This window comes from Lithobates pipiens, unplaced genomic scaffold (genome assembly GCF_037356315.1).
Source record: "Lithobates pipiens isolate NorthernLeopardFrog02 unplaced genomic scaffold, aLitPip1_a1.2 Scaffold_10, whole genome shotgun sequence".
Lineage (NCBI taxonomy): Eukaryota > Metazoa > Chordata > Amphibia > Anura > Ranidae > Lithobates > Lithobates pipiens.
Window position 1 is genome coordinate 21936348 of NW_027507686.1, and position 15216 is coordinate 21951563.

Here is a 15216-nt window from a genome sequence, read left to right on the forward strand (position 1 = left end):
CAAGTTTTACGGAATGCATCCAAAAAGAGCGGGAGATCGGAGGTGATAGAATCGTGTGATTCCCAGAGTGGAGAGGCCCAAGCTAGAGCATCATCGCAGAGGAGAAAGATGATATATGCAACTTTGGTGCGATTAGTTGGAAAATGATCGCTGAAAAGTTCAAAGTGGATGGAACACTGATTAATGAAGCCCCAACAAGCCTTAGGGTCGCCAGAAAAACAAGATGGCAATGGCAGATGCAGGCAGGAATTGCCAGGTGTAGCAGGTAAGACGGGAGCAACTGAAGCAGGAACGGGAGGAGCTGAAGTTGCAGCGAGTTGCAGACGATCCAGACGGGAGGCAAGCAAGAACCAGCATTATTTGCTCTTGATTTGCTTGCTGGGAGTTAAGTCTCTGAACTAGATGTTGCATTTGATCCTCAGTCAGTGGCCAATTCTCAGAGGTGCTCATGGCTTGAGCAAACTTTGAAGGTACTACTTACAGTGAGCCCACAGGCGAGCAGGTGACACGGGATCCCCCAGGGTGTGGAGTCTAAGGGCCAGCCGGTATTCTGCCAGGGACCCCTCATGAGGGTTTGGGCTTAGCTGCATGCTGACCCCAGGTCACGACCCCCCGGGTTCACCCTGCTCGCTAGGGAAGTACCAGAAGACACTGTTAGACAAGGATGGATGAAGCAAAGGAGAGCCGGATAGTGAGCCAAGGTCAGGTACACAAATCAGAACAAGCCAGGTCGGTACACAAGAGATCAGTTCGAGAGATCAGGTAAACAGGTTACATGAAGGGAGCTCAGAAACAAATGTTGCTCAAGCAACCAGTAGCTGGTTTGAAAGGGATTTAAATAGAGAAGCACATGAGGGGCTGGACAAGAAGTAGTAGGAAGGAATCATATATTAGGCAACAGTTGAGGGGCTGCAACACCCATAGCTGCAGAGTGCACAGAGCTGAACACCAGCTAGTAGAACAACAGGTGCCAGCCGACCTACAGCAATAAAGGTGAGACACAGATCAGCTCCGCAGCTGATCTGTGACAGGTTCTCTAACACAATGTTTCTCAACTCCAGTCCTCAAGGCGCCCCAACAGGTCATGTTTTCAGGATTTCCCTCAGATGAAACAGCTGTGGTAATTACTGAGGCAGTGAAACTGATCAAATCATCTGTGCAAAATAATGGAAAGCCTGAAAACATGACCTGTTGGGGTGCCTGGAGGACTGGAGGTGATAAACACTGCTCTAACAAACCTCTAAGGGCCGGTTCACACTATTGCGATGGCAGACATTGCATGTAATGCACAGCGCACGGCTGTTCACATTACATGTAATGTCTGTGTGAGGGGGTTCTCGCATCGCAATAGTGTGAACCGGCACTCAGGGCTTCACAGAACAGCTGTATATATACACTGAGATTAAATTACACACAGGTGGACTCTGTTTACTAATCAGGTGACTTCTGAAGGAAATTGGTTACACTAGATTTTAAATTAGGGGTATCAGAGTAAAGGGGGCTGAGTACAAATGCACACCACACTTTTCACATATTTATTTGTAAAAAAAGAAAAAATTTAAATCATTTATCGTTTTCCTTCCACTTCACAATTATGCGCCACTTTGTGTTGGTCTATCACATACAATCCCAATAAAATACATTTACGTGACAAAATGTGGAAAATTTCAAGGTGTATGAATACTTTTTCAAAGGCACTAACTTCCTGTGACTGAACTGAAATCCCAGACAGTGCTGATCGCATGCATAGCTCTCTTTAGTGAACTACAATATACCTTCTGTATGTATTGGCAATAAGGAGAAGGGGACTTGTTTGTAGTCCAAATTTAGGAGAACACCCTGGGACAGGAAGTGTGTCACTGTCAGGATCACCAGGGGAACAAACTAATCCAGCCACTGCATCTAAATAGTTATAGTTGCATAGTAGGTGAGGTTGAAAAAAGACAAGTCCATCAAGCACAAGCTCAGCATAGTCATGTCAAATGCAAATTTAACAGTTGGTGGAACTGAGTGACATTCATCTTCAAGGGGTTGCATTAAGACCTCTTTCACACCACACCGCCCATAGCGTGGGCGGTAAAACGCCGCTATTTTTAGCTGCGTTTTACCGCCGGATTTGCGGCGGATTTCGGCCGCTAGCGGGGTGCTTTTACCCACCGCTAGTGGCCAAGAAAGGGTTGCGCCGTATTGCCGGCGGTATTACAGCGCTGCCCCATTGATTTCAATGGGGAGCAGCGGTGGAGGAGCGGTAAACACACCGCTCCTTCACCGCTCCAAAGAAGCTGCTGGCAGGACTTTTCCCTGACGTCCTGCCAGCGCACCGCTGTAGTGTGAAAGCCCTCAGGCTTTCACACTACAAACAATGGTGCAGCTTTTTTTAGGGCGGATAGCAGGCACTATTTCTAACGCTATAGTGCCTGCAAAATGCCCTGGCGTGAAAGGGGTGTAAGTCTACTAAGGGCTACACGCACTTAACGACTTTCACCTCGTCACATTTTAAATTACAATTGCGCGGCCATGCAATGTTGTACCCAAATAAAAATTTTAGCATTTTTTTTTTATAGACAGATAGCGCTTTATTTTGGTGGTATTTAATCACCATTTTTTTATGCAAAAAATAAAAAATCCAAAGACCACAAATTGTGAAAAAAAAAAAAAATAATGTTTCTTGGTTTCTGTATTTTGTAAATAAGTACATTTTCTCCTTCACTGATATGTACTGATGAGACGGCACTAATATGCAGCACTGATGAGCACTGACTGGCATCACTGACTGGCATTACTGATGAGCACTGACTGGAATCACTGATGGGCATTGTTGGGGCAGCACTGATGATCAGTAAAGGAATGCTGATAACTGGCATGTGATCAGCTGTGATTGGACATGGTTGATCCCATGGGTAAAGAGCTCTTTCCTGAGATCGGGGATGCGCTGTGTCCCAGGGACACAGTGCACTGCCGATCACTGTGCTGTGCGCCTCTGTGGGTATGCAAGTGTGGCGAGAGTTGGAAAACGTCATATGACACTCATTTGTCTATACGGCAGGCAGTGGTTAAAGAGGTTAACTAAAAAAACATTTTCTGTGGGTGATCTATGTAAATTACAAGGATTTTAACCATCTTTGTTGCAGATTCTTACCGTTTGTAATTCTGGAGAAATTCCTATGTGTGATTGTCTGTGTCCCTGTAGAAACTGAATCTAATGGGAGTGGTTTTATAATTATCAATCAGCTGCTGCAGCTGAAGGGCTCTGAGGAAAATTGCTGGGCCTGCATTCCTTTAGACGTGATTTCCTATTAGGAGTATCTCACCAAAAATAACATTTTTGCTGCAAGGGGTGCCTGAAATCTGACTTGAATCTAGGGCAGACTTCTCGGAAAATCAGTAAGCCAATCACTTATGCAGGAAATGATGATTCTGGGGGGCGCTCTGTACACATTCTGTATACAGAACACCCCCAGGTAGCCATATTGCATTTTACAGAAAATGACAGCGGCTGCAGTTTGAAAAGGAAAGGCCTTTTTTAATAACATTAAATTACAATAGGACTTGTGTTGCAATTGTATATGCTACTTTTTCTTTTTTTCTCACTTTCCATTTTTTTTCCATCACAAAAGTGGAGTTAAAAGAGAAGTATGGCCAAAGTTTTTTTTTTTTATGGCTTTATGTCTCTTAAAGGGTAACTCCACTTTTGTGGGGAAAAAAAATAGCAAATAAAGAAAAAATATAGCGAATATAATTGCGACACTAATCATTTTGTAATTGAATATTAAAAATGACCTTTCCTTTTCAATCTGCAGCCAATGACATATTCTGAGAATACATTGCAATATGACTACATGGAGGTGTTCTGTACACAGAATATGTACTGACCTATCCCCAGAAACATCATTTCCTGCTTGTGTAATTGGCTCACCAATTTTCCCAGAAGCCTGCCTACGGTACAAGTCAGATTTCAGGCATCCCCTGCAAAAAAAAATTTCATTTTTTGAGAGATACTTTCAATAGGAACCTGTCTAAAGGGATACAGGCCCTGCAGCTTTCCTCATTAGTGCTCTGTAGCTCCACACCCGACAGTTAATTATGAAACCACTCCCATTAAACCTACTCAGAATAGAGGCACAGACAAAGGACCATTTCACACATGCGGACATTATGTCCGTATTTCATCCATCCGTTCGCGGATGAAATACGGACATACATGCACCCCTATGGGATAGCGGGTGTCTGCGGATGAACATCCGCAGACACCCGCTATCGTCCGCCTCCGCTATTGTCCGATTCTGCAGACGGAGGAAAATCCTATTTTTCTATCCGTCTGCAGAGCGGATCGGATGCACACGGACAGACGGTCCGTGTTCATGAGATCCCCCACAGTGTGCCGGGACCGCCCTGTTATCCGCCGGCTCAGCGGGGACAATGGAGCGATCCCCGCTGAGCAAGCGGATCATCGCGGGGCGGATCATTACTGATCCGTCCTGTGTGAAAGGGGCCAAACACACATTTCTTCAGAATAACAAAAAGGTAGGAATCTGCAACAAAGGTTGTTATAATCCTTGCAATGTGCATATATCACCCAGAGGGTAATGTTGTTTTTTCTCAACAAAAGTGGAGTTATGCTTTAATGGTCACAGGTATACACTTCATTTTGTTCCCCTGTAAGGCCGCGTACACACCGGCGGACTGTATGGCCTACTTAGTCCGTCGAAACACATTTCAGCGGACAGTCCGCTCGTGTGTGGGCTTCAGCGGACTTTTTCAGCGTGCAGTCTGGCGTACTAAGTATTTCGGATTTTTCGAAATTCTGTCCGTCATACTTTGGTTTCAGCGGACAATCCGCTCGTCAGTGGGCTAGTTCGATGGACTAAGAATGGCGCATGCTCAGAAAGGATTTACACGGCGGAAGGGTGCATTGCTGTGTATTGGACTTCCTATTTCTAGTCCCGTCGTACGTGCTGTACACGTCATCGCGCAAGCTTTCGATGGACTGTTTGTGCATCCGTGTGTGGTCAAGTCCGTTCATTCGAAAGTACGACGGACTGTCCGTCGGATTGTATGACGGACTAAGTAGGCCATACAGTCCGCTCGTGTGTACGCGGCCTAACTTAGCTGTCAGCTGTGATGGCTGGGCTTACAGCTTTAGGTCTTCACAAACAATCGGGAGCTAATCAGTGTGGGTTGCGATCACAAAGCTTTGTTTATAAACAGTTAAGGTGGATAAATTACTCAGCGAAAGGACCCCATGCAACCTACAAAATCCCTGTGCCTGGCTCAGCACTATTATAATATATAAGTACCTAGATAGCAAAACCACAAAATCATACTCTTAATTTAGATCTTTACATAAACGTATATATGCTCAGAAAGCTGTTTTTTTTTTTTATCTCTTTGGTAACCCGCTTAAAAAAAAATAATAATCTGGAGCCAAAAAGTACCTCTTCTTTGGTTAACGGACGATATTTGGTTTGATAGCGGCTCAGCTCAACGTTGAGACGGTGAATTGTCATCTTTAAAGCGTCATTTTCATCTACCAATTCTTGTGCCTGTTCCCGAATTGAGATCAGTTCCGCAGCATCTGCTGTGATTGGAGGAAAGGTGTTACAGGGAGTATGAATTATTGAAGGAATTCTTTTGGCCTCTTTCACACGGACGATCCGTTCAGGTCCGCCTGTCAGTTTTTTTTAGGCGGACCTGAACGGACACTCAAGAGGTCTATGGAGGAACGGATATCAGCAGTAACATGTCCGCTGACATCCGACCCGCTCCGATCTGAAAAAGTGTGACGGAGGAAAAACCTACTTTTCCATCCGTCTGCAGATCGGATCGGTTGAGGGACTCTACAGTCCGTCCTCATCCGATCTCCCATAGGGGAGAGCGGCGCTCTGACAGGTCCGTCCCTGCACAGTGTGTCATCTTCCTGCTCAGTGGGGATCGACTGAGCGATCCCCCACTGAGCAGAGCGGGCTCCGCTCACGGACCCGGCCGTGTGAAAGAGCCCTTAAGCTAAAGGTTGCCCACCTGTATTTAGGTTACTTCTCAAAACTTAAGGGGAAGACATGTGCTCTTTAATGAGCCAGCTGCTATGGAACTAATAGTCCCAGCAATCCTCATACTATGGCAACAGCTCCACTCTTTTCCACAGAGCCCCAGAATTGCAGTTTATTACTATGTGGTGTGTGCAAGTACTTGTGTTAGGCTGGCCATGCATTATACAATTTTCCTTTAGATTTAACGAAAAACACATATTATGAAGTCAAACCTAAAACACTTTCAATGTGTATGCAATCAGGCAGGCCCTTGCACTACATAGTTAAATCTAAAGGAAATGGAATAAGAAAATTGTATAATTTATGGCCAGCTTTAGCCTTGAAGCCAATCTCCAAGCCCCTGTGGAGCCCACTGGGATCCTAGATGAGTGTAGAACATTGGACACCCACTTCTGTCTAGGTCAGAGGACTCCAAAGTCATAGCTCCCAACTGTCCCTGATTTGGAACAAAGTCCCGTAGTCCCTCTATTCTCCTCATTCGTCCCTTATTTTGGTCTGATCTATATAGTTGTATATAACATGCAATATTTATCTTCCAAACATTGTTTCCCAGTGCAAAACCTTTCATCCACTTTCTAAATTGCTGCATTTGTAAATTTCAAAACCCGGTGTAAAAGGAATAGTAGTGGTGAAAAAATAACTTGCGGGTTTAACTATTATATATATATATATATATATATATATATATATAATTTTTTTTTTTTTTTTTTTTTCAGGGGGCATGGCAGGGTGTGTGTCTTATGCCTACACACTTTTGTGAATAGGTGTCCCCCGTTCCCATCTCAAAAAGTTGGGAAGTGTGCAGACTGCAGCATGCCGACCAGATGTGGCTCTTTGCTTGCCTTTATCTGGCCCTTGGGGCATTCACTATTCCTCCCACTGACACCAACTGTGGGGCACTATTCCTCACACTGACACCAACTGTGGGGCACTATTCCTCCCATGGACACCAACTGTGGGGCACTATTCCTCCCACTGACACCAACTGTGGGGCACTATTCCTCCCACTGACACCAACTGTGGGGCACTATTCCTCCCACTGACACCAACTGTGGGGCACTATTCCTCCCACGGACACCAACTGTGGGGCACTATTCCTCCCACGGACACCAACTGTGGGGCACTATTCCTCCCACGGACACCAACTGTGGGGCACTAGTCCTCCCACTGACACCAACTGTGGGGCACTAGTCCTCCCACTGACACCAACTGTGGGGGCACTATTCCTCCCACTGACACCAACTGTGGGGGCACTATTCCTCCCACTGACACCAACTGTGGGGCACTATTCCTCCCACGGACACCAACTGTGGGGCACTATTCCTCCCACGGACACCAACTGTGGGGCACTATTCCTCCCACGGACACCAACTGTGGGGGCACTATTCCTCCCACGGACACCAACTGTGGGGGCACTATTCCTCCCACTGACACCAACTGTGGGGCCCTATTCCTCCCACTGACACCAACTGTGGGGGAATTTTCCTCCCACGGACACCAACTGTGGGGGATATTTCCTCCCACGGACACCAACTGTGGGGGATATTTCCTCCCACGGACACCAACTGTGGGGGATATTTCCTCCCACGGACACCAACTGTGGGGGATATTTCCTCCCACGGACACCAACTGTGGGGGATATTTCCTCCCACTGACACCAACTGTGGGGCACTATTCTTCCCACTGACACCAACTGTGGGGCACTATTCTTCCCACTGACACATATGATGGGCCACTATTCCTCCTCTTTCAAACCACAGGCACAATGTCATTTTTTTACTTCGACTGACTACCAAGCCTAAGACATTGTTTGCTCTCACTAATAATAGGGCATTGTCCCAAAACAAAATTAACATGTGAAAATATACACACACACTATAATATATATATATATATATATATATATATATATATATATATATATATATATATATATATATATATATATATATATATATATATATATATATATATATATATATATATATTATATACATACACACATATACACACACACACACACACACACGTGGAAAGTCCCAAAAGGTGGAAAGACCTTAAGGTAAATTTATATAGAGTCCACCACAAAAAAAGGCTGTTGCTCAGAAGTGGGGTACAACAGCCTTGGCAGGCATGTAGAGCACCAGGGATAATGTGTCCTCCACCCAAGATATGGTGTATAGGGTATGTACTCTTACTGGAAGCAGTGTAAAGCGAGTGTCAGCGACAACGAGTCAATCGTTCAAGAAGCCTGATCAGCGGACTTCCAGGAACGATCCATGGAATCCAGCGAACTCCAAGAAAGGATCCAGAAATTCATGCAGGTGAATGTGAGGCTGGAACTCAGAGGTTAAGCAGCCAGAGTGGAAAGCCAAAAAAACTCTCATCCGAGGGGATATAGAAAGAAAAAATTCCTCCATATGTTGTAGTTCAAAAAGGTGGGTTTTATTGAAATGGACACGTTTCGTCCCAATGGACTTCAACTGGGGCATACATTGGCTCCCCTATATTGCACATATTTATAAATTACAAATGATATAAGAAACCAATCAGCAAAATGTGGCATCAATGTGGAAAAGGAGCGGCCAGCATGAATTCCACACCCAAAATCCAGAGATCAGTGATTGGAGCAAAGCCGATAACATGACGGCATGAGTTCCAAGCCTCGGTCTGGGAGCCAATGAACAGAGCAGACCCGAACCCACGACACCAATAATGACATCATGGGGGCGTGACTGCACCTGTGGCATTAACCCGAAAATGACACGGTCAACATGAAGGCAAACACCTCACTTGGAAAGCGTGCAAACCGAACGACGCCGATCATATGACCCACGACGGCTAATCCAAACCTTGCTGGGATCAGAGAAGTAATGAAAACAGACACATTCACTTCATCCATTACGCAACGTACTTATCCAATGAAGCATTTTACTACTTGTGCTGCTAGATTTATTGTCTATCAATTGACTTGTCCTTTTAAGAAACAATATGTGGGATGTACTATTATTCCACGTACACACGATCGGAATTTCGGACCGCGTTCTTGACGGTTGGAATTCAGTGTGACCGTGTGTAGGCAAGACAGCTTGAGCGAAATTCCATCGGGAAAACCATCAGAGCTTTTTCCGACCAAAATTCGCATTGTGTATACGTGGCATTAGGACATTCTCGTGAGGGTCAACGAACATTTGGCCAGTATCAAGAAGGGACAGATTAATCACAGCGTCTCCCGCCACTATTTAAAATAACACAACAAAGATCCTGCAGGAACACAATTTCAAATCATTGATAAGTTTGTTCCACATTGGAGGGGAGAGTCCCCCCTTTGTGGTGTCTGTCACCTCGAAACATACTGAATACACAAGTTTTATTCGCCGTTCGGTATGAACGTCGAATGGGACATACGTTCTTTCATTAATAAAGCCTAACCTTTATGCTTTCTTTTTCTTTTTATTATTTATTACTTTTTTACTATATGTGGTCAAGTCCACTGATTTATATTAAGTTGTATTTCATATCATTGTTTCTGCCATCATATGTTTCATATGATCTAGTAGTTAGTTTGTTTTAGTCCTGCTCTTTAAATGAGGTTTGTTATTCTTGTCTTTGGGGCTCGGGGCACATTTGGTCACCACATTTGTGATCTGGGTGTGCTCCTGGCCGCAATGAGGCTCGGTTACATGGCTGTAGATTATATGACCGGCGTTATGCGACCCATTGGTTGTTGAATGAAATGTCTGCCCCGTGGTTGTTTTCACTTTTGGGTTGACACCTTGTGCAGTGTCACGTTCCCATAGCGTTGTATTTGTGGTCACATGACCGAGTGGCGACGAGATTACGTCTCTGTTCCCAGCGAGGTTTGGCTCATGTTGGCCACGTCATTTTTGGGTTGATGCCACAGGTGCACTCACGCCCCCATGACCTCATTCTTGGTGTCGTGGGATCGGGTCTGCTCTGTTCATTGGCTCCCAGACCGAGGCTTGGAACTTATGCCGTCATGTGATTGGCTTTACTCTAATCACTGGTCTCTGGATTTTGAGTGTGGAATTCATGCTGGCTGTGCCTTTTCCGGGTTGATACCACGTTTTGCTGACTGGTTTCTTAATTCATTTGTAATTTATAAATATGTGCAATGTGGGGGAGCCGATGTATGCCCCAGTTGAAGTCCATTGAGCGAAATGCCTCAGGCTTGGCTTTCAGCTCCCCACATTGCTTTTTATTCTGTGATCACAATTTTATATTCATGGATGAATGTTGTTTTTTTTCAATAAAACCCACCTTTTTGATCTACACCACACGGAGGCATTTTTTCTTTCTATATCCCCGTGGATGAGAGTTTTTGGCTTTCCACTCTGGCTGCTTAAGCTCGGAGTTCCAGCCTCACGTTCAACCGCACAAATTTCTGGATCCCTTCTTGGAGTTCGCTGGATTCCCTGAATCGTTTCAGGAAGTCCGCTGATTGGGCTTCTTGCACGATTGACTCGTTGTCGCTGACACTCGAGTCCACTGCTTCCAGTAAGCGTACATAGCCCTCATCTTGGGTGAAGGACATTTCATATTCCACTTCTGAGCAACAACCTTTTTTGTGGTGGACTTAATATATATAATATTTTTTTCACGTTAATTTCATTTTGTGATTGATTTTCATCATATGTTTTCACTATTTTCATACATAATTTGGTATATTATTGCTTTTCATCCCTTAACGCTAAATGTTTACCATTCTCTTATACAAAATTTGTCACATTCCTATGTAGCAGCTGTTTTTTTCTTCTCACACACTGGGTTAGCGAAGTAATATCCCTCATTCATATTTTCTATGTCCACCTATCATTTGAATGACAGACAAAGGGCAGGGATTATTATGAGTGAGTGGGGAGGCTAATCTTCATTTGGACAGTTAAAGCCCCATGTAGACCATGGGCCTAGGACCCAAGGGAGCTCCACAGGGTTTGAAGGCCAATATTGGTACCCGTAGTACTTCAGCACAACTACTACAGAAATTAGTGTCAGGTCTGGTACATTATAAGGCAATCATGGGGTATTTCCTTTTACAACATTGCAAGTAATTATTTGACAAGACCGCCAACTTTGTACTTATTTCAGCAAATGCACTAGACTAGGGTATCTCAGCATTTGCAGAACCTAAGCTGGCAGGAAGCAAAAATAAATACAAATCTCTATTCGACCCAAGATTGTTTTCAGTTTAATTTTAAACAATCACTTTATTTCTACCCATTGCTAATTTTTTTTTTAATGGCATATTTTTTTAAATGGCATATAGAACATCAATCAGCAGATAAAACTAAATTCACCAGGAGATATAAAGTTCTATAGTTACCTCCAATTTGGGTTTTCTTCAAGGCTTCTTCCAGCGCCTTCTTCTCATTCTTTAGATTCTTTATCTTCAGTCTCCAGGCCTTCATCTGCTCCTTCATTTCCTCCACTTGAACATTCAGCTCATGATTCATGTTGTTTAGCTGCTGGTTTGTGGTGTGCAGCTGCCTGATCTCCTCCCGGTTTACTTCATGCGATCGGCGACCTACAGCCTCCGATTCAGCAGGGCGACCTACAGCCTCCGATTCAGCAGGGCGACCTATAGCCTCCGATATGGCAGGGCGACTATCAGCCTCTGATACACCAGGACGACTATCGGCCTCCAATATGCCAGCATGACTTACAGCCTCCGATACACCAGGGCGACTTACAGCCTCCAACATACCAGTGGAACCTGTATTATTGTAGAAAGGAGAAATTTAAAAGCTCATCTCTAGCCAGGGTACCCCCCACAAAAGTTTACATTGCCCACCTCAATAATCACCTTATTAGCCCCAATCAATCACTCAAATCTGTAGTTATGTGCTGCGCTAGCTACCAAGTAATCTATCAAATAAAAACAAAGAAAAAAAATCCCAGTTCAACTTACCAACCAGCCTGCAACAAGCCAAATTGTCCTGTCTAACAGTTCACTTTAAAAACAGGGGTTGTTTGCACACATTTGCAAATACACGCGTAAGCTGCAGAGGCTGCGACAAGGCACCCCAGCATTATCTGCAGTCCTAACTTGGGTTTGCCTGGAAGGAGCCCACTCCTCAAAGACACAGGGGTGCCCTGGACACCCAGAAAATAGCACAATGGCAGAAAAAGGTGTCCAGTGCGCCCCCTCACTAAATAACCAACAGCAAAAACGGCGACTGCCCCAACCTTTAACTGGCCTTAACAGCAAGGAGCACATACTGTGTGTCCCTGTGCCTTTAAGGAGGAGTGGGCTCCCTCCAGGCAAACCTGCCCTTAATCTATAAAATTATTATATGTGTGCTCTGTGATGGGAGTCACTTTGGATGGGGGTTCGTGGAACCCAGCATCCCTTGGAGAGGGTGGGAAACCCTTGTTTCAGCCCCCCATTATGTCTAAGTCACACCTGTGTCTATTAGGGGCACAAGGTGACAGAGAAAGTGATGGACAACTACTTCATGGACAGAGAGACTGTGGTTTGGACTGCTTCAGATGGGACAGTAATATTTATACTTAACCACTTAGGCCGCGTACACACGAGCGGACTGTATGGCCTACTTAGTCCGTCATACAATCCGACGGACAGTCCGTCATACTTTCGAATGAACGGACTTGACCACACACGGATGCACAAACAGTCTGTCGAAAGCTTGCGCGATGACGTGTACAGCACGTACGACGGGACTAGAAATAGGAAGTCCAATACACAGCAATGCACCCTTCCGCCGTGTAAATCCTTTCTGAGCATGCGCCATTCTTAGTCCGTCGAACTAGCCTACTGACGAGCGGATTGTCCGCTGAAACCAAAGTATGACGGACAGAATTACGGAAAATCCGAAATACTTAGTACGCCAGACTGCACGCTGAAAAAGTCCGCTGAAGCCCACACACGAGCGGACTGTCCGCTGAAATGTGTTTCGACGGACTAAGTAGGCCATACAGTCCGCCCGTGTGTACGCGGCCTTACAGACCAGACCATTTTGCTGGTCAAAGACCAGACCACTTTTTGCGATTCGGCCCTGCGTCGCTTTAACTGACAATTGCGCGGTCGTGCGACGTGGCTTCCAAACAAAATTGACGTCCTTTGTTCCCCACAAATAGAGCTTTCTTTTGGTGGTATTTGATCACCCCTGCGGTTTTTATTTTTTGCACTATAAACAAAAATAGAGCGACAATTTTGAAAAAAACGCATTATTTTTTACTTTTTGTTATAATAAATATCCCCCAAAAATATATATAAAAAAAAAAATTTTCCCTCAGTTTAGGCCGATACGTATTCTTCTACATTTTTTTTTTTTTTTTACCAAAAATAAATCGCAATAAGCGATTGATTGGTTTGCGCAAAAGTTATAGCGTTTACAAAATAGGAATAGTTTTATGGCATTTTTATTAATAATTTTTTATTATTTTTTTTTTACTAGTAATGGCGGCGATCAGTGATTTTTATTGTTACTGCTACATTATGGCGGATACATCGGACATTTGACACATTTTTGGGACCATTGTCATTTATACAGCAATCACTGCTATATAAATGCAGGGATTCCTGTGTAAATGACACTGGCATTGAAGGGGTTAACCAGTGGATGGCAGTGTAGGGGTTAAGTGTTCCTAGGGGTGTGTTACTAACTGTGGGGGGGCTGGGCTTTCATTTAGTGAACACTGATCTCTGCTCCAATCACATGGAGCAGAGATCAGCGTCACTAGTTGGTAGGCAGAATGGGGAAATGCTGTTTACGGCATTTCCTCCATTCAGCCGCCCCGTGAGACGATCGCGGGTATGTCCGCGGCGATCGAGTCCGCAGGACCCACGACCAGACTCACGGGGGTCCCGACCGTCACCGAGCGGAAAAAGCTGGTCACATTGGCCTCTGCTCATTGTAGGAGCTGGACAGTCTGCTACTGGGGTCTCCTGCTATTGTTTGAAGGTGTTCTGTGTTTACAATTATGTTAATGTGTATTGTACCTTCTGAGCTTGAAGTCGGCAAGTCTGACCTGCAATGAGACCTCAGAGTCATCCAGGTGGCTAATTAACGTAATGTTTATAGTATATGTTGGTTGTTGTAATTATGTTTCTGGTTATAGTTTGTATTGTTAAGGTAATATGGTCAGGAGGGAATGTCCTCCTGTGGGATATAAAAGTATGTGTCTAAGTTTCAAATAAAGTGTGTTCCAGTTTTGTAACTGAGCTAATCTCGCCTGGTTCTTGGTTGCAATATGTGGCTGTAATATCGAATATCTGAAGCTGCAGACTGGAAGAAGCAGTGTACTGATGGAAGCACTCAAGCAGAGTGTGGAAAGGGGTTCCGTTACATGCTCCTACTATGGATGCTCTCAAAACTTATAGAGTTAGGACTGCGAATAATACTGGGGTGCTTTGTGGTGGCCTCTGCAGCTTAGGCATGTATTTTTAAAATGTGTGCAAACGAAACCCCTGTTTTTTAAACACAAACTGTTAGACAGGACAATTTGGTTTAGTGCTGGCTGGTACGTGAGCTGGGAATTTTTCTTTGTTTGACATGCGTTGCATGTCAATGTGCTCTTCGCTGTTAAGGCCAGTTATAGATTGGGGCAGTTGCCGTTTGTTTGTACCGAGTAATCTATCCTCTGGACTGCTCAGTATGGAGGGGCCGGCCCTTCAACTTGCCCATGTTGCTGCCTCTTGACAAACACTTCCTATTGGCTATCCAGCAGCCAGAACTTGAGTCTCCAAAAGATTGCAGCAGCATAGCAATGTCATAACAAGGGTTGGCAAGAAGAATGGTTGTTGGCTGGCATGGACTGCAGAGCTTTAAAAACAAGCTGCTAATAGGTCTTCTACAGATTTCTTTTAGTGCTAAAACCTAATGATATCCGTTTAACGTGACAGACTGCATTAAAGCTATACTTAAAGCAATATTAAAGTGCCCGGCTCCTCCCTTCTGCCGGGTGTCCCACAGCAAGCAGCTTCCTCTAGGGGCACCCAAGCAGGCACACTCCCAAGCCACGGCTGTGTGTCCATTCACACACAGAGTCATGCCCCCTCTGTCTCCTGATTGGCTCACTGGCTGTGATGGACAGCAAAACGCCAATCAGGAATGCGAGTCCCCTGAGAGGCAAGGCCCTCATGGACATCGCTGGATCGAGAGGGGGCTCAGGTAAGTATTAGGTG

At 44.8% G+C, this 15216-nt stretch overlaps 2 protein-coding genes across 4 annotated transcripts in view; one reads left to right on the top strand and one right to left on the bottom strand.

Annotated features, from left to right (window-relative positions):
- The window catches only part of CEP89 (centrosomal protein 89), a 133101-nt gene that overhangs the window by 102320 nt on the left and 15565 nt on the right, over positions 1 to 15216 (bottom strand). For all 3 annotated transcript variants that reach the window (XM_077452608.1, XM_077452617.1, XM_077452625.1), the window contains 2 exons: positions 11392 to 11781; positions 5436 to 5578 (listed from right to left, as the gene is read on the bottom strand). In XM_077452608.1, the coding sequence (XP_077308734.1) occupies positions 5436 to 5578; positions 11392 to 11781 (533 nt within the window). The remainder of the gene's footprint in view (positions 1 to 5435; positions 5579 to 11391; positions 11782 to 15216) is intronic.
- Positions 1 to 15216, top strand: part of FAAP24 (FA core complex associated protein 24) — a 136263-nt gene that overhangs the window by 94212 nt on the left and 26835 nt on the right. The window lies entirely within an intron of this gene.